Here is a 27,395-nt window from a genome sequence, read left to right as displayed (position 1 = left end):
CTTAAAATATTAAATAAATGTGTCATCTTTAACTTCATGCCTTTTTGAAATCAGGCAATCTTTTGCTTGCTAAACTATTCACAGCAACAGAAATTTTGATCAGGGGTGCCCAAACTTTTGCATTCCACTGTGTGTATATATATATATATAAAAAGTATACATTTTATATATTTTGATAATATTATCAAAATATATATAATGTATACTTCGGCGAACAATGGGAAACAGTGGGAGTGTTTGAAACCGGTTTGAAAAACAGTCATTATTTTTGCAAGCCTGTTTGGTAATGCATTACACATTACACAGACATTGCATACTTCACCTTTTGTAAGTTTTGTAAGCAAATAAAATTACAGTTTTATTATTCATATGACCATCACTCTCAGCTGACTCCTACCAGTAGGCATAAAATCAAGTGCCCACTTCAGTGCATTCATGTGTGACAAAATGTGAATGTAAGTTTATCTATGTTTGGCACTTTCATGTTGGCCCACAAGTGTGTGTTGTTTATACATTATCACTATATAGGTGCTGTGTCTTCCTGTGTCCATACATTCACATGTATTTGCAAATAAAATGTTAGCTAGCATGTGTGTGTGTGTGTGTGTGTGTGTGTGTGTGTGTGTGTGTGTGTGTGTGTGTGTGTGTGTGTGTGTGTGTGTTGAAAGAGATTAACATGTTGAATTATTCATCTCCTTGTTAGAGTTAATAACAGTAGTGCATCTGGGGGATCAGGTCTGATGGTTGTTTGTTCTATGATAAGCTGACGGAGCTCTTATCTTATGGGCCAGTTCTAAATTAAGCAATTTTTTTCCCTGATTCAAATCTCTTATGCCTGCTTTGCTGTCTCTCCCATACGAAAGAGTTAAAGCTCACAGTGGACCGGAATTGAAATTAGGCTGAAATTGAAGTCAAATAGCAAAATGCATATGTGAGAGTGTAAGTCAAAATGTAGGTGTGTAGCTTAAAAGAGCAGAACTTAAAAGTGCAACAATCTGTGCGCATGTATATGTGTGTGCCTGTCTCAACTTTTCTGACATAAAGCAGGTACACCACCTCATTAGTACGGATTCCTCAAAGCACTTCCTGCTGCCTGTTGCTTAATCTACAAGTGTGACTTATGTGTGTAAGTTTTACATGTGTGTGGGGGTATCTATTTGTCCTTGTGCTTCAACTGGCTATTCCTCCCTCTTTTTTCTCTCTCCTCATACTGTCAGACCACATAAGTCCATTATTTTGCATAAACCACAAGTCCAGCCCCCTAATTTTAAAATCTGCACAGCCTCAATGTGACCTGTGTTAATTACAGACTTCTAAACACCTGAAAGGCAAAAGAACAGTAAACTGTACAAATTCACAGAGCTCCTGAGTCCTGATTTCCTCACGTTCCTCTAAAATTACTGAGTCACATTTCTGATCTGGACAAGGAAAATGTCTAACTTAATTGTGAAACAATCTCACTGAATGACAAAGCACTCATTTTCATGCTATTAATGGTGACAAATCCCAGTTAAACAGACTAGAGGAAACAATACTTTTTTAATGGAAAAGTGCAAGGATTCCATTGTCTGACCACAGCTGCACAGGTGAAATAATTTCAGACTGCTGTACCTGTAATTCGACTGAGTAAATGAGGACAGTCAAACGCCAGTCTTTGAATTTAAATAATCTACATCTAGAGACAAAAGCTGATCTCATTAAGCTGACACCAATTGATGCTTTGCAAACAAACTGTCTAACAGCCAGATCAGCATTCATTGAAAGGGGACCGAATTATGCTGCATGGGCCTAAACATTATTTACATACATACACACTGAAGCATGCATTCATATACAATGACTTTAAGAAAAAGTTAACAACTGTTTATAATCATAGTATCCACAGTTTTCCAAATTAACCACTGGGTGAGGATGATTCTAATTGGCACTGAACTGTTTATTGTTTCTGGTCTCCATAAGAAGCATGATAAAAACTACTAATACGAGCATTACAGACAGAGAACAACAACCATTTTAAGTGTTAGTTGGAGTAAAAATTAGTTCAGGCTCAACTTGTGCAGTTGTTCGATGTCAAAACAACTCAAATTTTCCTCACCTGGCTTCATAGCTTCACATCATACACCCACACTTTATACTTTAACGAGTGAGGCGCTGTCAAAAAACTGTAATCTCATCTCTCCGAAAGTAGCGGCACTATGGAGTCACATGCTTTTTTTATTTTATTTAATACACTAAACATTATATCATCCACTAAGAACATATGCCATTGCGAGTGAAAACACAGAGACCGGAAATTGAAAACAGGCATTCGTGATGAATCGTGGAACACTTCCGCGTTCAGGAAAAAGGTTGATACACTTATTGCACAAATTTACTTAATTATTTTCAGTCTGGCACAAAATGACTGCTAACCAGCTTAAAACTGTACAAACTTGTATAACCTGAATAGCCTCCTATTTCCTATAAAAAGCAAACCCACTACCCTCTAATGTCTGGAGTTTGCAAAATATAGCCTGTGACCAAGGCTTTAAAGCCTGACTCACTGCACTAATTGTTAACCTCTGACTGAGGGTTAACGCAAAGTCCTGTACTGATTAAACTGAACAGAGAATACTATACAATAGAGGCACTCATCTGAAAGCATATCCCAAGGATTTCAACATCAACCCTTTAATGCATACCTCTGCTTTTTTAGTGACCCCAGATGTCATTCCACCTATTTTATTCTATTCTATTATTTCTAATTGTCTTTTCAACTTTAAAAATTTTTTTTTTGAAAACACCTATGCATTTAAGGGTCGATGGTACAAAAGTGGCACATTTTTTATCAGGGTGGGAATGTTTAATAAGCTTATGTTTATTTGATTTTGACAGACATTGTTGTAAAATATTTATATAATATTATTAAATAATTGTTTATTTATATTAACCCACTAAAATGTGTAACAAGAGTCCTACATCAATTATGTACCCATATGGTGAAAGTGCTTAGTTGTCTGTAAAAGAACACACACAAAAAAGCACACTGTAAGCATTGTTTAATTTATCTCTTGCACATCGTGTATACCATTACAGTTATGTCCGCAGTGAGTGCAATAATCATTCCTCTTGTGACCTCTAGATGCCGCTAAGACAACAATGAACAGTTCCTGCTGCGCTCCATTACAGCGGCTCTTGTGGATCCGGGATTTCTCTCTGCACTCATGACAGCGTGATAAACAGCATAATACCATTTCACATGGTGTGTTGATGCAGCCTATTGCTTTTAAACAAAATAGAGAATGACTGATAACCACGTTGAGTCGCCGCTGTGCGAGACGTGTCTAGTTTGGTTTAAAGGCGAAAATGATTGTTCCTTAATTGTGAAGTAACAATGATTACGTGTAGCCTAATTGTACATTCTAAATACGTTGCATCACACTGCCAAATATTTATTTGTGTCTATGAACCGTACATCCCAAACTTCTTCTCCCAGTTAAGCCTGGAACGTATCCCACTTGGTAAGGTTTGCTTCGAATGAGGTTTTGTTGTGGCGTCCACACAAACACGTCCCACAGCTCCGCCTTTAAAGATTCACGATTCAAAATGATGTTTTTTTTTTTTCTTGTATGAGAGAGAGAGAGAGAGAGAGAGAGAGAGAGAGAGAGAGAGAGAGAGAGAGAGAGAGAGAGAGAGAGAGAAAGAGAGTGAGTGAGAGAGCGCGCGCGCAATCGGTCGGAAATCACTTCACTCTTGCATTGGCTATCCACCGTGTAGACGCGCGAGGTGAGCTGCGGCGAGAGCACGAGCCCCGGCATCCTCTTTAACGGTCACAAAACACTAAATGGTGAACTGATGATGAGCGCATTGGACACTGCTGGACATAGCTTGGAAGATTTGTTTTCTTTTTTAACCACTTTTCCACGTAGGCATCCGTCACAGACAGACTGACTGATTGAAGACATTAGGCTACGTTTTGGAGGATGTTGGTGGAATTGGAGGTTTCGGGATGCTGTGAGCCCGGTTCGGAGTAGCGCTGGTTCGGGGTTTCCTTTCGTGGTCAAAGAGAGGACACTTCTCTCAAATGTGCTTAACAGCAATCAGCCAAGTTACGCGCTCGTATCTTCTGACCCGAGAGAGACTTCTCGCTACATTTTAAGCGGACCGCATGTGTTAAAACGAGGAATCTTAAGGAGAAACACAGAGCTGACAGCGGAAAAAGGGGACTATATATATATATATATATATATATATATATATATATACATATATATTCATATCGACAGGATAGCGGTGGTGCTGCTTGACTTGAGGTGTGGACAGGGAAAGTGGCTCTTGTTCCGACTCCATCACTCAAGACTTTTACTGAGAGGAGTGATTACCTATTAAGGTAGCCTAAAATGTTTTACTCATTTGTACAAAATTATAAATTTTTGTGTTTGTTCTTTAATTTTTTCCCATTGACAACACAATTTACAAAAGGTAGTTACGCTTTCATTTAAACAGAAAGATTCAATCACATTTTCCAAATCAAATTATAATGACTGTCCACATTAAACAATCACAAATTATGTGTAAAACGGTTCTCGAGCTGCCCGCCGCAGTTGAAATAACGCAAATTTTTTGGCACCTTAAGTTAACACCCCCCGCTTGTCTTTTGAGCAGATTAGCTCACATGTGACATACAGTACTGCTATTGATTCATCTACAAGAACCCCGAGACGAGTTAATCGCCTATCTACGCTAACGTAGCCTACAGAAAACAATCCCTCTCCCCCATGGATACATATTTTATAGGCTAATTTCGTCTAGTTGCTCGAGTAGTTCCGGTCAATGGAGCTTCGCGTAGGATATTTTAATCGATTCCTCGCTTGAATGTGTAAGCTCTTCTTTATGTTCTCTACAACCGTCCGTTGAATTTCCATGAAATAAATAAATAAAGTTCTGACGGAAACCCCTAAACCTTCACAAGAAATGTCGTTTTACTTCTTTATAACAACTTCCCTAATGCAAAACAGTCATGAATATGCAAAATGTGATGCAGATTTTATTTATTTAAAAGAAGGGGGCTTTTAGGCCTATACTGTAAAACTTTTACGTTTGCTACAATATATCATGTTTATTGGTCGGTCCCAGAACACCTGTTGCTTTAGTCTTTGCGCATTTCTCACGTACTTTTCCACCAAAAAATACTGCTGTTTCAAAAGTGGCTGAAGGAATTTTACCTTAGAATGTCGAGCATTCAATATTTCACGACACATGTCGTGACATGTCGCACACGTCGTCTCTTTCTTCACTAACCACAGTCCCTTGTAATGATGGCAAAATAATCGAAGGCTATTTCTGTCACAACACTGGAATCTGGTCTTTCTGGCCTCTTGGGTTGCTTTTAAACCTGTTTTTCTGGTCCGACCGAGAAAAGCACAGGTGTGAAAACACGACGAAACCCCAGCTTCATTCGAACAACTGTGCTCGGACATCTCGTCTTTTTCTGTCCGCAATGGCTCGCAAATGACCCAGCCGCAGAGCTTTCATCCGCAGGTAAAAGTTATTTCCCTTCCCCTCCTGTATACAGTAGCTCGTGTTCTCTCAGCATCAGCACACGCAGATTCTCTGTTTCTTCCAGACGATTATTGATTTGTAAAATATATGAGCGCGTTTTTATTTATTTTTTCTAAATGTACTACTGATCTAGCCTATCTTTGTCGCTTAACCCTGGGAGTTATAGATTAAATATAAAGGCAAATAGCAGAATCGGGAATTTGAACGTGTAACAATGTGTCTGGTCAAACAGCACTTTGTAGAATTTATTGGATACTAATATTAAATATGAAAGTCTTGTGTGACAGGAAAAACAAAAACGACCGCGCTTCACGCACACAGAGAACATAAACTGTCATTTAAGGAGACCATTGGAGTGAACAGACTCTTCAACTTGACAAAGTTTAAAAAACTGCGAAATATGTAGGCTTTAAAATTCAATCGATTTTAAGGCGTTCCCTCAGGTGTGCTAAATAAACTTTTAACGATATTATCTAACTCTATCGAAGTAGCATGACTTGTATAAAATCGGTTCTGCCATGAATTACATATAAAAATGCTATAGCACATAAAATAAATTAAATTTGACGTTGTGGTAGTGATGAAAACACTAAACAGTAGCCTACTGCAATATACACAATTCAACTGTTGGACACAAATTTTACCAGTTCCACAAAGTTGTTTCTTGTCTCATTACAGGGAAAGAAATGGTAAAATGCCATTATCGTCGATGCTTGATTTTATTCTAGAGTTAAGTTAGGTATTTTACTCACAGATTTGATATGGACCAACCCCATTGTGTTTCTAAGCACATGGATCACTTTCATTGTTGATTATAATATGCATTTTTTGTCTTACATTTTTAAATGTTGACATTTGTTAAATGACATTTGCTGCTAAATAACAATTGTCACAATTTTGCCGCCTGCCGTTCTTTTTCCACTTTGGTTGATTTTGTTTATTCACTACGAAATGTAGCATGTATTAATATAAATGGGACTACGTTTAGGAAGAATGCAAAATTAATTTTATTGATTTCATTACAACCTCTCTGACTGTTAACCCATCCGTCTTCAGTCTTTGTCTCAGCTATCTTTGTGTGTGCATGTATTTAGCCATGTGTAATTGTGTGTGAGAGGTTGTGTGCCTGCCTTGTGACTGGCCAGCTCTCTCTCTGTGTAACAGGCTGGTAGGCAGCAGCGGGGCAGCAGTTCATCTTGTCTGAAAGCGGCCGCAGACTAATCTGGCCCCTCAATGGCTGAACGAAATATTTAAAGTAATGCTCTGTGTCTCACACTTGGATAGGGTGGGGCCCGTGGACCACCCATCCTGAACGGGTCACTGAGTGTCGCAAAATTAGTTGCCCATTGAGCTTGGGATGGATCAGACGGGGCTAAATTTTGCAAGACAAAAGCAAATGTGAACTCAACTGAGTGGCTGGGGGTTTTGGTTTTAAAGTTTTCTGCCTCTATGGCAGTGTTGCAAGTCTTGAATCGTGACACACTCAGTGTGGAGGATATTAGTCAGTATGTAGGTTAAAGAGTGGCACCAGTTATACAGCTTCATTTTAGGTACTTTGTGGGATTTCAATGGGCCCCGTTCTGTACCTTTGCAGACACAAATGTCCCAAATTATGGAAAGAGAGACAGTCTCCAGGGAGATCGATCTCCCTACCTCTCTCTCTGCAGCAATGTAATCGCAGTCCAACGACTCAAACATTTTTTTCCCAAAGATGAGATAGGTGAATGTTTGAGCTGCATACTTTAGTGTCTGTTGAGTTAACCTTTAACCTAGGACAGATCCTGCTCTCATACTTCCTTCTGAGTCAATCATTCTCCTTGGCCAGGCAAGAGCAGACTCCCGAACCCTCATAAATGTCACTGCTTTAATTTAATTCTTTAATTATTGTGTCGAAACCAGGATGTTGGATGGGAGGGGTTAGAACAATCATTGACAGAGGACTCTGATAGTGTTGCATTACCATGACGCAGTTCCACTGTTCCAGTTCTACCAGGGATCTGACTTCTGCCGCGACTGTTACTTTAATGCTTTTATGGCTCTATTTTCCCTAGAATCGCCTTGCAGTTTCAAGCAAAGCTGGATGTCATCTGGGGGCATCTTGGCAGAGGTGTGTCTTCTTGATATTCCAATGGGATCTTTCGAAGACAGCAATGTGTAGCGGGCAGAGGAGGGTGAGCGTTGGTTCAATGATGAAACCCTTGTTACAGTTCACTAAGGAGGAAAAAAGGAGAGAGTGAGAGAGAAAATCATACAACAGTTTTAAAGCATGTTAGCGGGGGAGGCTTTCTAATATTAATTAGCCTGTTAAATCTGTTACCCAACCCCCCCCCCAAACTGCACAACAACACACTGGTCTGCTCGTCGGTATATATGCGTGTGATTCTGAGAGGGCACAGGAGGGCATTGAATATTTGTGTGTATGGGAGAGAAAAAGACGGAGAGAGGGAGGGAGAGACAGAGACATGTTGGAGGTGTTGTTACTAGAGACCAGGTGTGAAATGAACATAATGTGTTTTTACAGGGAGAGAATGAAAGGACATGAGAGGAACCACGGTCCCCAAACGCTGAGACAAAACTTCTGGCCAAATGTACTGTGAATAATCCACAAAGAGCCAATGGTTGAGCTCCATAGGGGAACTCTGATCCATGCCTTCCCCTGCCCTCACAGCTATTGATTATATTAAGGACATCCAGCTTATTCACAGCAGTACAAGATTAATTTGACTACACAGCCTGTGAGCAATTATAAATTCTCACAGGGTTATGACAGTAATAATAAATACCACACTCTGGTGACGTCTGTCTTCCAGCAAGGAGATCTTGGTCGTGGCTCAACGATGGCATATTTGAAGACATTATTATGGAGGTGGATGGCACGTGTTGATTTAGGATCTGTGTGTCTTGCTGACATAAATCAGATATTTGACCATGTAATGATAACAATCAAAGCTAAAAAAAAATACCCCACTGATGGCCTATTGTCATTGTAATGCCAGGACTTATTGTGCACCTGTATGAAGGTGAAGTGCTTACTCTCTGCAACTGAAAGGAAAGCTGTGCTTGATTTTACAATGTTAAGACCTCCTCTGTCTTGTAAATGGTGCCATCTTTAAAGGCATGCCACTCAAATGCACTTTTACATTTCCATGACAAAGGAAAGTACTTATCCAAAAGTCTGAGCTGTTGCAACCTTTAGATTGTATATACTCAAACATTTAAGCTGCCTTTTCTTCTTTTTTCTTTTTAAATGTTCTCAACCTTTTTCCAGAGTGTCTGGCATTCCTTTGCTGCTGTCCTTTTTAGATCTTGTGTGTACATATTACACACCCACAAACATATGCTGCATACATATACAGTATGTGCACAGTCTGGTAAGAATATTCCAGCAGAGTGTGGGAAAGGATGTGTATAGCATTCTGAAGCCCCTGTTGGCTGCGTGAGGGTTCGCAGCATACAGTGACCCCATAACACACACTCTCTACACTGGACCCTTGAGGCAGAATGTCGTGAGAGCTTCTCCAACCCCATTAATCACAGCAAACCAATTCACAGGCGCACACTTTTCATGTTACATGGATGTTTTTGAGCTTTGTTGACTTTTCCAGCTCTCAGTCAGGAGGATGGGCTGTTTTGAGTGTATATTGATCCTTGCACTCTTTCTTTTTTAAATAGCATCCAAAGCTCATTTAACCCTGTACCCTGCTTTGTTTGAGGTCATTGCCCCACTTTTTCACGCTAACCTTTTTGTGTTGTGACACAAAATTCAACACACCTTCAGCAGAAGCCCAGACAGATCCCTGTGAAATGCCAAATTCATGAAGTGGTCATTCAAAGCACAGTGAGGGGTACACTGCTTTAAATGCGAGGTATTTTTCACCTCTACAGCCCCCTTTGTGGAACACACAATGTTTTAATTAGTTGTATGAAAGTGTGCCAGAGTTGTCCGTCTTGACAGATTCAGAATTTTACTGAATTAGACCGAAAAATTCAAGTTCTCATCATATGTGTGATCAGGGTCACACATCCCGCCTTCCATTTCTGCCTCATTAGTGTATTATTCTCCCTACAGACTTGTTGCCATGTGGCTGCAGTTGTGTGAGTATGTCTTTTTTGACTGGAGTCTAATTTGATTGGTTATGTTAAATATGCGTGTTTCATGCATATGTGAATGATCAGTTATGTAGGAGCGGTGTTTGTGTGTGTTCATTACTGTATATTTAGTATTTTTTTTATTCTAACCAGATATTTTCCTTTCTTATGCTGCCTAATTGTTAAAGGCTTGCTATGTCATGTGTTTGCTAATGGATTATTGAATGGCAACGTACATGCACTTAACTACAACATCCAATCAATACTGATGGATGTATGGAAGATCCAACATCTTTCAGTCACTAAATGGCTGATCCACTTTGCTGACTGTAATTTTACTTTTATGTGGATCATGAAATAGGCTAATATAATAACTGTTTGTCTTAAAGACAGGGAATGTAACAATGGGGATAGTCACACATAAGATTTTTAAAACTGTGCTGGTTTTAAAATATACTTTTTTGAATTTTAAGTTTTGCATTCACAGGCAAAATACTAGCTTGTGACATCACTCTTACATCCATGTGTTTGGGGTGTCTCCTTTTTACTGTACACTAGCAGCCCTACCTCATTGGCCTGATAACTTTACATATATGTTACAGGGGTTTCTGCAATTAACACAGTGGGAAACATCAAAGCAACATGACCTTACACGTAATGGATTAAACAGAAATTGATTTATTCATTTGATTGTTCTTTTGTTGGTGTTGGTTCACAGTAGCTCATGCTGAGACTGTTAATGTTTGGCAGGAGGTGGGCGTTGCCAAGTTGTCCTCCAAAGCCCGGTATCTCACCTCCCTGTGGCTGTGTGATATTGGTAGCACAAGTGGGATGTGGGAACCATTTGCTGTGAATAGCTATCAGCAAAAGTGTCCATTGGAAGATTAGAAAAGAACACTCTCCTAGCACCTCATCAATAAGTTAAATACTCTACAGGAAAGAGAGCATATTTGCTGTCCCCAAAACACCCCACCCTCACTCTATTTTGTATTTAAACAGTGTCATTATATACACCAACTGTCCAGTTGCCTTTCTTTCTCTGGCTATTGTTGTCTCTTTTCACACTATGTTTAATTGAAGTATTAAACAGTTTTATTACATGAATTATAAGAAGAAAAATTGACTGCAAAACAAAAGCAGAAGAAAAAGGAACAACTGTGTGAAAAAGTGAGCATGAAACACTTTAAAAATTAATTAGAAATTATTAAATACATATTATAGGTATATATAGGTATTTTATTTAGTTGTGTAGTCTCATGTGGTCCTGTGTTTGTCCTATGTTGTTTTTATGTAGCATCATGGTCCTGGAGGAACGTTGTCTCATTTCGCTGTGTACTGTACTAACTGTATATGGTTGAAACGACAATAAAAACCACTTGACTTGACTTGATATAAAAAACAGTTACATTAAGTCTCAGATTAACCTTTTTGATATGTCCTTTTGCCCCCAATTTCCACTGTGTTCATGCTTTGGGTCTTTTTTCATTGCAGAATAAATGATAGCCTTTAGAAAAGATGGGATCTAAAAGGTAACTAAAACAAATCTTGTAATTAATAAAATGTAGAACAGTTATCTGAAGTGCTTTCTTCAAGCCTAATGCAATGTGAGCCAAAATCAAAATTAGTTTATAATGCCTCTGATCTTAGAAATATAAATCTTCATTCAATTTTGGAAGAGAAAATATAGACATAAAGCACTGGGAGATGGAACAAAATGTATTGATTTTGATTGATTTCACCCATTTGTTGACCCCCAGGCATGATTGGATATGACTCGCAAGGCAGTTTGTCAATGGTTTGTCATAGGTAGAGTTGAAGTATTATTTGAGTCAACATCACTTTTCTCAGGAATACAGGCGTGTGTCAGCTTTCTGAATTAGATATGGTGTGTAGTTTGCGAAATGAAGGTCAAACACAAATAATTGTTTGTGACAGGTTTACTCCCTCTAAAGATGAGAAGTTTACAACATATGATGGGACGATCAATCATAAATCCTAGGCAATCAGCACCATAAAATTCTCTGACTGCCATTTTTGCTGGTTTCTTGCCACTGTCACAGACTTTTAAGTATGTTGTCTGAAGAATGAATGTGTCTTTAATCATATTTGTTTGTTTGCTTCATGTTTTTTTTTTTTTTGCAGCAACAGACTGACGATGTGCCAGAGTGCCAGTGCGATGTGGACACGGTGGAGTGCCATGCTAGCGTGGATTGTGCTTCTCCTCTGTTGCTCTGCTAGTTTAGTCAACACCATCAACTACCAGGTTACTGAGGAGCAGCCACCCAACACTCTGATTGGCAGCTTGGCATCTGACCAGGGCCTGCCAGACACTGGCCACCTTTACAAGCTTGAAGTGGGTGCTCCTTACCTTCGTGTGGATGGTAAAACAGGGGATATCTACACCACGGAGATCCCAATTGATCGTGAGACTCTCAAGGACTGTGGCAACCTTTTCGAGGGTTATCCTTGTTTCCTCGAATTTGAGGTATCTATTACAGACCTGATGAAAGGCACAGGACCTCGGCTTATCGAAGGCCGCATCGAGATCCTGGATGAGAACGACAACACACCACAGTTCTCTTCGCCCGTTCTAACATTGTCGATCCCTGAGAACACACATGTGGGTGCACTTTTCGCCATTTCGGTGGCCAGTGACAAGGATTCTGGAAGCAATGGCATCGCTGATTACGCACTAACGACGGGCCCTGAAGCTGCCAACCTTTTCAGCCTGCAGGTGGCACAAGACACAGATGAGAAATTGCCACAACTCATTGTATTGGGTAACCTGGACAGAGAGCAGCGTGATTCATATGACCTCAACATAAAAGTGGTTGATGGCGGCTCCCCACCTCGCCAGAGTAGTGCCCTGCTCAGGATCACCATTACAGATGCCAACGACAATGTGCCCAAATTTGAGAAGTCACACTACGAGGGTGAGCTGCCAGAAAACAGTCCAGTTGGTCATTCTGTATTGCAAGTAAGTAATCTGTTGTTTAGCTCCCTTTAGCAGGTAAATTAAATCCATAACTAAAAGTATTCATAACTAAAAAATAAAAACCTTCCTGCCATAAACACCACAAGTCTGATTCACAAAGATAAATTGAATGCAATTCAAATAAAAATAATATGTAGAAAAAAGAATAATAAATATGTACAATTTAGAATGGAATCAGACTCCATATACACAATCATTCTACTTACAAGTTAATGACAATTAACTTAACTGTTCAGAAAGTATATGTTATTATGCTTGATAGAGGCGTGGTTTGACGGCATCACAACAGAAGTACACTCAAGCCCCACAAAGCCTGACAAGTTCTGGTAAATGGAAGTCTCGGTTTTCCCGATGGTTTTTTAGCCTCTGTTCTCACACATCAGGGTTAACATGGAAGAAATGGGAAAGCCAAATCAAATTTTCATGGGCAATCGACTGATACCTCATGGTCCCTTTAAACACAAGCTTCACAAAACAGGAGTGAGGTATTGACTGTTGATGAGAATTACATGTTGAATTGTTGTGGAAACTAAGGTGCTGCTAAGATTAGGACAGCCATGAAGGCTGGGATCTTTCCAAAATCAATCTGCGGCAAGTGTCCAGGCAAAAAAACAAAACACATTTTTTAATGGCTGATAATCTCTCAGTCAACAATTAATCCATGCAGCCAAGTTGTTTTCAAAGAGCATGTCAGAAGAGTTTTATTTCCCTCTAAACCCTCATAAGCATCCTTTGAAGCCAAAGTAAATAAGCAGTAGTGGTATTAAAACTGCTTAATTTTATGATATCAGAGGGTTGTAAGAGTTGATGGAGCATTTCAGCTTCTTCAGAGAAATGCTGTTCAAATACATTAAATGAAATAAATTCTCAGTTTGTATGGCTGTTGAAATGGAGTGACTCAGAGCAATAATAACTTAATCACCATGAATAATCTTATGACTTCCACAGATTAAGGCTCTGCTCTCTAATATATGGTCTGAAACGGCTTGCATGTGTTTCATTCACAACCAACCCTGCTAAAAAGAAAAGTTTAACCAGCATGCAAATCCTATGATGGTCTAGGCTGGTTATTACATAACCATGCTTTTCACCAGCAAAACCTAGCTGGGGAAGCTGGTTGACCAGCATGGTCTTTCTGGTGAAGCTGGTTAAGATAGGTTTAAAGACTGGGAGACTAGCACCCAAAACACAACACAAGATGGTGATCAGCAGTGCTAATCTTTTCAGGAGGGGAGGACAGAACATAGAAGATGTAGTAAGAAAAAGAGAATGTTGATTGTCAGAAAGCTCAAGTCAGACTTCTGTTTTACATTGAATCTACAAAGTACAACGTTTAACCGTCCTAGGAAAATGCAGTCTATCTTTATTTTGTATTTTTTTTATATTGATTGATAATCCATTGCCATCTATTTTGTGTCACCTTTTAGTAACAGCACAAGCTGTCTCTTGGTGGAGTGGTGCTTGATATTAAGGTCCTGGAAGATCCTTTTAATTAGTCTAATGTTGTTCTTGGATGAGATTCCAAGTCTTTTTTGGGGTGTATGAAGCATACTTTTGGCAAGGATTACAATATCTGAACCATGCTAATTTATTGGCTCTTACAGTGATCTTCATCCTAGTCTGATGGTTCTCACTGAACAAGTGCATTTAAATAATGTGACAAACTGATGAGTGATCTGCCTCATTTGTCCAATATATTTCAATAATGTGCATTACATAAACCGTTATTCTGTATTCAGCCACACTTGATGAGAAAAAAGTACCTGTGTAAACCTGTGATGTGTAATCTGCTTTTTAAATAATTTTTTTTCAGTTCATTGCTTAGATTCTTTTTGTGTTATGTTGTTTAGGTTAAGGCCAATGACTCTGACATGGGGCCCAATGGAGAAGTGACCTACAGCATTCACCAGGCATCACCAGCAGTCCAAAGGCTTCTAAGTATTGACCGCAACACAGGCACAATTTTTGTTAAAGGCTTAGTGGATCGTGAAGAAATTGGTATGCTCAAGTTCTATGTCCAGGCTAAAGACAATGGTCCCCAATCCAAGAGCTCCAAAGCCCTTGTGACCATTACAGTAAAAGACCAGAATGACAATGCACCCTCCATCAGAATCCGGGGCATTGGGCTTGTGACACATGAAGGTGGTGTTGCTAACATATCGGAGGACATGCCTGTTGGCACAGCTGTAGCTCTTGTGGAGGTATCTGATCGTGATGAGGGTGAGAACGCTGTTGTGACCTGCGTTGTCGCTGGGGATGTCCCATTCCAGCTGCGTTCAGCTAGTGAAACAGGTAACGACCGCAAGAGGAAGTACTTCCTCCAGACAACCACACTTCTGGACTACGAACTGATCAAAGACTATAGGATCGAAATTGTGGCAGTGGACTCTGGAAACCCTGCACTGTCCAGCACAAACTCCCTGAAAGTGCAAGTGACGGACATGAATGATAACTCCCCAGTATTCTCACCCACTTTGTATGAGGTAGAATTTGCAGAGGAGAACCAGCCTGGTGACAAGGTTCTGGATGTAGTAGCCACTGATGCAGACAGTGGGACAAATGCAGAGTTAACATACAGTATAATTGGTGGATCAGTCCCTGAGGGCCTTTTTGAAATTAACCCTAACACAGGAGAAGTATGTGTCATGAGCCAGTTGGACCGTGAACAGTTAGATCACTATCAATTTCTAGTTGCAGCAACTGATAAAGGTGTGCCAAGTTTAAGAGGAACAGCCACTGTTGTTGTTAAGGTGCTCGACAGGAATGACAATGATCCTAAATTCATGCTGAACGGTTATAGCTTCTCAGTCCAAGAGAACATGCCACCCCTTAGTCCAGTTGGAATGGTAACCGTTAATGATCATGATAAGGGTGAGAATGCTCATGTTCAACTCTCTGTAGAACCAGACAACGGCAAGTTCATGATTCAAAATGGAACATATACCATCCTGTCAACCATTTCATTTGACAGGGAAAAGGAAAGCACCTACAGTTTCCGACTTAAAGCTGTGGATGGAGGTGACCCACCACGTTCCTCCTATGTTGGCATTACCATTAATGTTCTTGATGAGAATGACAATGCTCCATATGTCACCAAACCCTCCAACTCCTCATACAAGTTCTTGGATCCCCGGACGAGCCCGGAAACTCATGTAGAACGCGTTGAGGCAGAGGACATTGACATTGGTTTAAATTCTGAACTGGAGTTCAGTATCACAGGGGGCAACCCCCATGGATTGTTCCGCATCTCTTCAGAGGGTGAGATTACATTGGCTAAAGAGTTCACACCCAAACACATTGGTCTCCACCGCTTGGTGGTAAGGGTTAAGGACAGAGGCTCACCATCACGCCAGACAACCGCACTTGTCCACATCTATGTGAATGAGACAATTGGCAATGTCTCCCATGTTGAAGGACTTGTTGGACACAGTTTGTATACACCACTTGAAATGGACATTGCTGGGGATCCTGATTATTCACGGGACCCACATAGTAACATTCTCTTTGGAATCTTGGGTGGCTTTTCAGTAGTCATTCTGATCATTGTGGTGGCGATGGTTATCAGGCATGTAGTGCTGAAGGAGAACAAAAGTGGCTACCAGGCAGGCAAGAAGGAGACCAAAGACCTATATGCCCCCAAACCAGGGCCTAAGAGCAACAAGAACAAGAAGGCTAAGAAAAGCAAAGCTCCAAAGCCTGTCAACCCATCTGAAGAAGATGAGGGGGCAAGCCTTCAGAAAGGCTTAAAGTTCAACCTCATGAATGACGGTGTCAATGATAGCCCTAGGATTCATCTGCCACTCAACTATCCCCCAGGGAGCCCAGACCTGGGGCGACACTATCGGTCTAATTCTCCTCTGCCATCCATTCAGCTTCAACCTCAGTCACCATCTGCCTCAAAGAAACACCAGGCAGTGCAGGACCTGCCAGCCACCAACACCTTTGTTGGAACCGGCGACAACAACTCAACAGGCTCAGACCAGTATTCGGATTACAGCTACAAGGCCAACCCTCCAAAATATAGCAGCAAACAGGTAGGAGACAACTTCCAAAGCATGGCAGGGTACCACAGCTCAGAGTACTACGACTCAGGGTACCATGACCCAGGGTACCAAGGCTTGGGGTACCACAGCTCAGGTTACCACAGCTCAGGGTACAACATCCCAGAGTATCACAGCACAGGTTACCACAGCAACATGGTGTGGACTAAGGGGATGTATTAGGGGCTGGGACTGAATGTCAAACCAAAGCTGCACTGATCACAAAGCATTCACGTCACTTGATTGCAAGAAGTTTGCTTCGTTTGTAAACTTTTTTACATTTCCTTTTTTGCAATTCTAAGACATATCAGTTATGTTCTGAAGGAAACACAACTTAATGCTATGTAAATTACTGAATTTAATTACAACATTTAAATGAAGGAGAAAATACATAATTTTCATTTATTTTCTTTGAAAGGGCATTTTTTCAGTTGGACAATATTTACTGCTGCCCCACAAAAGATTAATGGAACTACTTTCAGTATGCTTTGAAAACATATGTGTACACTAACCTCCAGGCCAGAGAGATGTGCCTTTTTTCTTATACTTTTGCTTAGAAAGATACTCATTCAACATAAAATAATAGCTTTCATTTTTTAAATTCATTTTCTTAGGCTAGCTTCAGGTATTTTTACACATTTGTCAGTGTGTCAACAGGATTCTTATATAATATAAATATATTTCATAAATCATTATGCATTTTGAATTGGTTAAAAACACCTATTTAGTAATAATCAAGGTAAACAAAGTAAGGTCTTTGAGTTGAGGCTTGAAAGTGGCACATATTGACAGGCCTTTTAATAAGCAGAATTGCTTAATGTGGATTCATAATCAGCCACCATCATAGTGTGTCATCAGACATTGTTGAATTATTAACTGCAGGATTTTCTACCAAGCTGTGAATAATGTCACATTCACTGTACATAGAAAGCTGCTTGAGACCAAAGCTAGACCACTTTTTCAGTACTTTACTTAACAAGTCGACCAAAAATGGTAACTATTACCCTTGGAGTTCATTAGCAAGTTTTTGGAGACAATCATTGGAATTTTTTTCTTATGCAAGGTGTATACTGTGACGTTAATAGCCTGCTTTTTGTGCTGTTGTTGTGTGACGTCTATCCACTATGATGTGTTTAAGTTCTGTTGCAGAGCAGTGGTGAGCAACTTAAATAGCTTTACATACTAGAATTTACAAAGATATTCTGCTTGGTATAACACAACAAAACATATTTGATACCACATTTGTTAATATATAATTTAGAACCAACCATATATTAGGTCTCAGCTGCTTTGATAGTGGCTCCTTCATCCATATTGCAAAATCTGTTTGAAAGTGAGTTATGTATGTTCATTATTAAAAGCAATAACTTTTTTCACTGAAAAAAAAAAGCTATGTTAAATAGATGTTCTGCAGGAGTGAATAGTACAAAGTTAAACTTGATCATATGCATTCTGTAGAATCTGTGGAACTGTATTTGAAGCTACAGACATCCCCACTTCTGTTATTTTGTTTTATGTGTTTTGTGTTCTTTTGTCTTTTTTCCCTATGTTTTCATTGATTTGCAATATGTTGTGTTTGTAATTTTTACAAGTTAAACTAGTTCACTTTCAATAAAATTGTTCTAAAGGTGTTGAAATTTAAATCTGGTTCGTTGTGGATTTTATGTTAAGCAGAAATATTTCTGCTGGAAAATTATTCACCAGGGGACATGCATTCTTAAGGTACAGTATTTCATTACCATAATTCCATAACATTTGATAACATTGCCATTGCTATATCACATTTATCTGTAAACATTTACATTTTATCTACTAACTGACACCATACATCTGACACCATACACATTTTATAAAAAAAAAAAAAAAAACTTTAAAATTCTCTCAAGAGAACTGCTCGATGTGGTTGCACCATTGTATCCATTATTTCAAGGTCCCTAAGTTGATAGCTAAACAAATGGTTTGATTTAGCTTTACTACAAATTCAGTTTTAAAACCTGTCAGTTGCACATTCTTACATGATCCATTTCTTAACAAATTGACTTGACACATTGACCACTTGGATCAAGTCAAACAGTGAGTCATTTAGCTTCACAAATGCCTTATTTTTGTATTTTGTTTCTTTTTCCCTCATTCATGCAACACATAACAAGAACAAAATTATCCTAGGGTGAAGGGAGGTCTGTTTTTATAGGTCCTATTATTCAAATCCCCCCTTTTTTGTCCCATCTTTAAATTCGAGGTATAGGGTCAAGGGATAGGTGCCAGAGGTCCTGTTACGTTTTCTGTACAATTTGATTGGCTCCTTGTATGCCGACAGCTAATCTGGGCCTGAAAACACACACACATTACACACACATACAGCTTTTCCTGTCGCTGCTGACATTTAAATTCTAGCTGCGTCTGTGCTTCTTAAAAGCTGTCGATTTTGCCCTCAGCTTGCACCGTCACCATGGCAATGGACTGACCAGTGTGTGTTGTATGCTGACTCACAGGCTGCTCTGGGTGCAGGTGGGGGAAGACGGAGTGAAAGAGAGATAGAAAAAACGGGAGGGATCCCAAAGAGATGTATAGCGAGAGGGAAAGAGAAAAGGACAAAACAAGATGAAAGGAAAATCAAATTTGTTATTTTTTCATGTACCACAGTGCTTCACGGAAATGGTATAAACAGGCCATTCATCCATTCATTTGGTCACAATCCCTCCAGTCATTGGTTGGTTCTGCCATAGCATTGACCACTTAACATGCTGTCTGCATGATTGCATCTCATGAAAATCCATTTGGTAATAGGTCATGAATTGACTATTAAAATCTACTGTACCTTAAGTTTGTCATGGCCCCTGTGATCTACTCTCTAAGACCAAAATCCATAGAAGAGGGGATAGCGTAGCCTTAAACCAGTTCCTATATGTGTCAGCAGAACATTTCCTTTTATACATTGTTTGAAATTGAATATACATACAGAAGAGATACTGTACTTGTATTATTATTATTATTATTATTATTATTATATATTTATTTTTTACAAAAATAAGTAGCAACATCTTTTATGTACACATATGTGGCTAAATGCGAGAGTTTACACATCAGTACAGTGTTGCATTTTCTCAGTCTGCTTTCCTTGCCTCCAACCATTTACTGATTGTAGAAATTTCACACTTAGCTTGATGGAGAATTAGCAGATGTAGATGATACGTCTTTCTCTTTCTTTCTCTCTTTTTCTCTGTCACATGCAATGTGGTCTTGTGAGTGTAACCATAACAGAACGAGAATCTATTCTGTTAAGTCTAAAGTCAATTATGCAAAGCAGCTCCATGGACCTAGCTATGGTCATATCACAGCAACTTCAAGTCACCCTTTATCAGTCCGTGGTTTTAAGTCCTTTAAATAAGTTCCTTAAAGTTTTTGTTCTTTTAAATTTAAGTTTTCTTCAAATAATCAAATAAGTACCTTCTGTTGCTTAACACTTAATCAAGCAGAATAAAGTCTCCAGTAGTACTTTTGACTCATCAGGAGAGAATATGGCTGAAGAGAGAAAAGGGGGAGCAAAAATTGCTTAAATAGAATTTAGAAATAATATTAAACAACGAGGTTTGACAATGCAAGGCTTATTAAAATAAAATAAAAAACGTTTAATTATTGGGAGTAGACTTGTGGTAATGGGCCTTTCCCCTCTTTTTTCCACCTTTTATTGTTATTTATTTATTTATTTATTTGTTCTCGATGTGACACATTGATAAGATGGAAAATCAATATCAATCAACACCTGCAAGAAGACCTAGACTGATAGCATCTTTTGTGTCCATTTTGCGGGGGAAAATTTCACCAATCGGAGTATGATGCTTCTAAAATGCACCTCTGCTTTGCACACTGACTACTTTACATGCTCTTTTAGACACCACAGTGGAAGCTCTGCGTTGGCCATTTATGTAACTACAGTGCCATTTTCCTGGTTTTGTTGAGGATGCGACAGAAAAAGAAAGAGAGAGGGAGAGAAAGAAAGAAAGAAAAAGCAGCCAGTTTGTTAGTTCTCGGAAGCCCTGTTGCTGTGCTTCTTCATACCGTTGAAGGTCTGAACTTAATGAGACACAAAACTAAGCTTCTCTTTGTTTTGTGGCGGCTTATGATACATTGTTCAGGATTCTAATTAGTTGTCATGCCTTTCATAACGTGTTTTGTTGTTGTTGTTGTTTTTGTCTTTACTCCAAAATTTTGAAGGTGTTAATGTCATGGAGATGTCATTCTTTCCACGGATCCTTAATATCTCGATGATGCTATTGTGCATGTTATTTTGTTATGTTACCTGTCCTGTGGGCTTAAATCTGGGACAACTTTGGGAGACAGGGAGATGGCCATCTTGACACACATACAAAAGTGTGTTTTACCTCTCTGTAATCAGCGAATTCCTGAGAGTACAAATCACTCAGCAAATGAAAATTACTCTAGCCTTGCTAGTGTGTGTAAGTCATAGTGAAGACACGTGCGAGACCCTCCATTTCTCGGGGGAAAGATAAGGGGACACGTATGCACAAAGGTGAGCAGAAACACAAAGGTTCCTTTATGTGGAACTCTGACATTCCTTGTCAGAGCCTCTCTTATTAAGTAGCCTGTCTCTGTGCTCACACTACATCCCGACATCAAGGTCGAACACATTAGCTCTCATTTAGCTACATTATCTAGATTATCTGAGCTGATCTAATGATAAGTATTAGCAAAGTTCAGCTCTGTGGTCAATAATAAGGGACTAGCAGACAGTCAATAGCTGCTCGGTTGGCAGGGAGGCCTCATGATTAGCCATATGGCTCTCTCCGGGCATATGTGTACCATTACTTTAATGGCACCTGATTAGTGATTAGCTGTTCTGTGGTAGGACATGCTAGTTAGGACATTTTTTCAGTTAACCTTTAGGCTGCAAGGCCTGTACAACTCAATGCATGGAAACCAGATGCCAGATTTCTAACAACAACTATAAATAAATACATACAAGTAAGATTTACTTCAAATGTATTTAGAAAATTAATACACCCAGATTTTTTGTATAGCAATTTTTACTTTTTACTGACCAAAGATATGATATTTACTCTACATATTAAGTCATATATACTTTTCGAACAATAAGTGAAAATTGATACTAAAGTATATCTTAAAGTTCAAAACTTGAGGTTGTAAAGTCAGTATATGTCTGTTCTTTTTTTGATGTGCATAATAGTGAAGGTTCTTAGTCAGAAATCCTATTTCATTAAATATTATTTAATGAAAACTTAATTGGATTCAGTACTTGATTAATATAACAATCTAAATAATCATAAGGAATACTTAACTTTAATTTAGAGGTCTAATTTAGATATGCTTCATTTGTGAACATGCTTCAAATGAATAATTAAGCTTAGACTTTTCTGCTGAATTTATTGAACCAGATTTTAAATTTTATGAAATTAAAATCACAATGTTTCTCTTTGAAAGCAATGAGATTTGCTTAACCCTTCCTTGTGAGATTTAACAGAGAGCAAATGGAGACCTTTGCTGGAGTCTCCTACTTTTTATGTTTTAGTTTTTTTTTTTTTTTTTGTGAGAAAAAAGATCCAAGTACTCTCACATTTATTTCCTCTACTAAAGACTGCAGATTTCAATATGAACTTGATATTTACATACATTTTATACTTCATATCTCTTAATGCATGTCAACAATGGTCTCATTTGTGTCTAGTTCTTGAAAGGAATTTTAGGAGAAACACCTGAAATAAAGTTGATACATAGATGAAATGCAACTAAGAACTCCATAAAGTCTCCTGAGCTTAAACAAATAACTTATCGGCAGTACATGTGTCTGTACTGTCTTTCTCGGGTTTGATAAAGTCACAATTGGCACATGAATTGTTTATCTCTGTATCTCTCTTTCTCTCCCCTGTCACTTTACTCTTGTGGGCTGTCATTGTTTCTGGGCGAGTTGTCGTCTGTAGTGTGGTGACTGCACTCTTTCCCTGTGTAACTGCAAATTCCAACTGCTACTCCACTTCTCTCCTCCCCGGAGGCCCATCCACACACCATGGCATTGTCAGGCAACATCTGCTGAAATTACGCATTGCTGTACTGTTACAGTCACCGCACAGATGCTGACAACGTCCATCTTTATAGGTCCTGACAGCGGATGAATAAACTCGCTCACGCACGCATGCTCAACTAGTAACTCAGACAAATACACACACACACAAACACACACACATACATAGATGCACTCAGCTGTGCGGACAACAATTAGCCCCATAATCGTAAAACTGAACCTGAAATCCAATCAAACCCTTCATGTGCACAGTCAACAGAGTTTATTCCTTTTATTTATGCTAGCACTAAATTCCAAAAAATAGGCTTCACTCTCCATGGCCATTATGAGAATTTTAGTCCAATGATGCAACACGCAACATTTGCATGGTGCGTGTTTATGGAACATTTTAGCATTCCACCTCACTGCTCTGCTCTTCTGCCTCATAAAGCACTTACTTTGCTTTCTGTCTGCAGATATGATTTTTATTTCACAGAAATGAGGAAGAGATAGAGGGCCATACATATATTGCAAAGTTTTGGGTGACACACTATGTAGCTTTTAGCCTAGTTGTCAGTTCTTGAATTGTCCAGGAATTAATCTGGTTATAGGATGAAATTGTAACTCCATAAATTATGAGATTAAGCACTCAAAACAGCAGTGACAACCTTATTTAGCTGCAGTGTATACATGACATAGCCATAGAGAGAGCGAGAGAGAGAGAGAGAGGCATTTTACATTTGGGAGAAATTCTTAGCCATTTTACCAGTTACAGTTATTTAGGTCTGACATTTAACAGTGTAAGAAAAAATGTATTCAAATTTAACTCCCCAATCAAACTGTGACTGAAAATATTTGATAGTGTCATCAAACCCATCCTTCTGTCTGGCAGTGAAATCTTGGGACCCAAATATAAACTAAATTATGAATCTTGGGACAAAAGTTCAGTTGAAACTTTCCATCTCGAAATTTGTAAAAACATCCTGGGATTTCATAGATGTGCTTCTAATCTGGGCTGTCAGGCAGAAATTGGCAGATTTCCTCTCTTGACTGACATTCAAAAGAGAGCTAGGATATTCTGGTTCCACCTATCAGACTCTTCCCCAGAAAATCACCATCACTGGGCATTTAAACACAGAGAAGCACACCCAGAGAGTGACCCTTTACAGTTTTTAGTGGACAAGCACCAGCTAAATGTATCAATTCAATTCAGGCAAAATTAAAACAAATAAAAAACATTTGCAAAGAAAAGACCAAAATTAAAGACTTCCGTCACAGGAAGCTTCTGATGAAGTATCGTGACTCAGTCTGGCTGTAGAGACGTGTCGGAACAGACAGAACTGGAGACCCAGAGAGGACAGACTGTGTTCACACTGCACTCAAGGAGTCATATAGGATGAAATACACTTCCTCACTGAGTGCAGTAAATATGAGGCAATCAGACACACATATGACTGTTACTCTTCGTTCTCTGTAGTTACTTTTCTTTACATTTTGTGTACTTACCTGTATGCTTATTATTATTATTTGATTGTTTTACTTTTTTATGTATGTAATATATGTTTTTTTCCTGTTTGTTTGTCTTGTTTTTTGTTAATGAATGCTTTGGCAACATTGTGTATTGTATACGGCCATGCCAATAAAGCGAATTTGAATTCAATTGGGACTGAAAACAGGACAGCCCCCTCCCAGCAAAAATTAAATTGACATATCTTTAACTAGACGCAGATCAATGCGAAGTACGTAGAGGGTGCATCCACATCTGTAACTGTTGTCACCTTGTTCTTTTCACTGGCAGCAATTTTTCTCAGTGTGCGCTTGTCTTTCAAGAGTCCAAAATTAAGACGTACGAAAGCATTGCCTTCATGACTGTTATACTGAGTCAAGACTTAGCTGGTGTCCATGCTGCATTCATTGATTAGAACACACGCTCCACAGATGCAGATGTCCCAGGCACGTATAAAACACTCCACAACCTTGGCTAATACTCCGAAGTTGATGGTTTGCTCTCCAGCTCATGAAAAACATCTGTCCATCTCTCAGACATGGCTGTCTGGTTCATGTGATGTGACGAGTGACAATGTTTTTTGCACAAGCCCACTCATCAAAGAGCGTTGTTTCTTCATTCAAATTGAGAGCGGGGATTCTGGAGTAGAAGTGTTCGAGGCTGCTCTGAATGTCTTTCCACTCTGGGATGTCTCTCAGTAGGGCCCACTCAAGTTTTTCTGTGTTTTCCAATGAAAGGCAATCCAAAGGTAATGAAAGGTATTTCATGCCAAAGCATTCAAGCCGTATCCTTGGCTACCTTTGAATAGAATACTCATATAACTGAGAAAACTGCATAGATGATAGAGACATTTTAGGAGAGGTGAAATACGGGACAATTTTTTCAGAATAAGTCTGGACACTAGAAAAAAGTGCTTAAATTCGGGACTGTCCCGGGAAAAACGGGATGTCGGGCCACCCTATTAGTCACCCACTGTGAAAGGCCATCCCATTCTGTCATATTGGATATTTTATTATTTCTTTCTCTCTGGGCAAACATGAAGTCAGCAGTGTACACACTCTAATACTAATGTGACAAGACAAATACAGATACACAACATCTGCTTATAATGATAGATATGTGCCTACATAAATATGCATATCTATAACTGCACACAAGCCTAAATGAATACAAGCAGCCATTTCAAACCTAGTAATTAGGGCAAATTGAGAAGCCATCATGCTACATGACTATATAGACAGAGCCTAAATGGCGTAGGTGACTTGGCATCCACAAAACATTTCTTAACCCAATGGCACACATGCTCATGTACAGTACATAAACACACTTATCAAGATAGCGCAGTTTCAGTCTGTAAAGAAAGATATAAACATGCATTAGATAATGATTTTGCTGGGGTGCATTTACATTAATTTGATATGAATTGCCTAGTTGCAAAGTCCTCTGAGCACAGGTAGGGCCTTGATGACCTTTGACCTGTGCACCTTTCTTCAGTACATGTAGCAGACATATCTTGATGTTGTACCAGGCTGTTAGCAGGTGGCACGGATCTGCCAAAGCGTTTGCTCACTGACCTGTACTCCAACACATGCCGTCTGTGTGTGGGTGTTTCTGCAAGACTGATACTTGAGGAATCTGCTGCCCTAGGTTGCACATCATATTTATTTTTCAAAGTCTGTTATCAGAGAAAGGCTATGTGATTAACAATGAGTGGGACTCCAATGCTGTCTTAAGATTGTGGATGAATCTAGACAAACTATGCAGCAGGATGCATATCAACACTTAGGGTATATGGCTACCCTGGGACACATGATGCAATTCTGTGCTCCATATATTTTTTCTCATGCTAGCATTAAACATTGTATACTTTTGTCTCACAATACTCTCTTATAATTCTGTACTTAAGTTTTTTTCTCTACTTGATTATAAATGTTTCTTTTGACTTTTACTTTTTCTTCACTACATTTTAAAGAAATAAAATACTTGTACTCATTTTGTTTGCAAGAGCAAAGCCTGCTCCACCACCTTTTCACATTTCCAGGTTTAGAAAGCATAAGTAAAGTACAATAGCTGGGTAAACTTCTATAGTGGTGAATAGTACACTACAGCAAAACATTTTGTGTGTTCCCATTTGCTCCATCAGAAAAGAAAAAAAATCCACTACATTTCCACAACTTCCCAAATAAGGAAATACATAAATAAATAGAGAGTGGTGGATTAGTGCAAAAAAGATGCCAAATTGACTGCCACTCAGCAGCTATGAAACAAACGTCATTGACTTTATTTACAGCAGCGCCATCTTGAATTTTTGACCGGAATGACAATGAGGCTGTGAGGGATACATTTAGGTGATAATACCTCATCACAATCTTTGATTCAAATCTTTTTATCAACGTGATTATTTTGTCTCTGTTAAACGGGTTCGTCTGAACAATTTGTTTTTTGAATTGCGAATCTGAATCAAAATCAAGAAAGAAGCACACAATGCGTAGGATAATAGACCTTATTTACAGCCGCGTCATCTTTTATTTTTGATGGGAATGACAATGAGGCTGTGAGGGATAGATGTACAGTCTCTTCAATGGGTTGTAAGCTTTAACCTGTGTTTCTGGATAAATATGTTTTTTGGCTTAGACATTATGAACGTTGTGAAATGCTGACGAAGTTATATGCTATAAGATCTGTTCATGTGACACAAGTCTTTACAGTAAGGAACTTTTTTTTTGTTTGTTATGCAGTTACTAGGGTGGTTGTAGACTGGCCCAATTTAAAAGAGTCCAGAAGTCTTTATGCTATTCTGGTCCCTCCTTCAATGTTGTATTGTGTTCTGGACTGTTTCAGATATGTTGTGGCTAAATGTATTTGTAATTCATTAATTCCTCAGTTATTGAGTTAGAAATAGTAAGCATATTATGATGCTATGCCATTCCGAACTCAGCAATAGACTCCAGCACCACACAACTGTCTGCCATTATTTTTGCCATTTCCTTTGATACTAAAAGACATTTAATGTAAGTTACTTTAGTACTTTTACAATGTTTAATACTTAGTATTAAATAGATTTTTCTCATTAGCTACTTTGACTTTCATACAGATAATCTTTACTTTTGTACTTTGTACCTTGTACTTAAAGTACGACGATAGGGTACTTTATACAACACTGCAGGATGTAGTAAACAAACATAG

At 38.9% G+C, this 27,395-nt stretch overlaps 1 protein-coding gene across 4 annotated transcripts in view; it reads left to right on the top strand.

The window, feature by feature from the left end:
* Positions 1-3,745: 3,745 nt before the first annotated feature.
* pcdh1b (protocadherin 1b) overlaps positions 3,746-27,395 on the top strand; it is a 208,757-nt gene continuing 185,107 nt past the window's right edge. For 2 of the 4 annotated variants that reach the window (XM_052149545.1, XM_052149549.1), the window contains exons 1-3: positions 3,746-4,369; positions 11,773-12,607; positions 14,476-16,659. In XM_052149545.1, coding sequence (XP_052005505.1) covers positions 11,786-12,607; positions 14,476-16,659 — 3,006 coding nt within the window. In that variant the 5' untranslated portion in view covers positions 3,746-4,369; positions 11,773-11,785. Of the gene's footprint in view, positions 4,370-4,720; positions 4,859-5,405; positions 5,521-11,772; positions 12,608-14,475; positions 16,660-27,395 lie in introns of those variants that run through there. The other 2 variants (XM_052149547.1, XM_052149546.1) reach the window with 2 other exon arrangements.

Source organism: Xyrauchen texanus, chromosome 19 (genome assembly GCF_025860055.1).
Source record: "Xyrauchen texanus isolate HMW12.3.18 chromosome 19, RBS_HiC_50CHRs, whole genome shotgun sequence".
NCBI lineage: Eukaryota > Metazoa > Chordata > Actinopteri > Cypriniformes > Catostomidae > Xyrauchen > Xyrauchen texanus.
The sequence above is the reverse complement of the archived record's forward strand: the minus strand, read 5'-3'. Positions and strand labels throughout refer to the sequence as shown.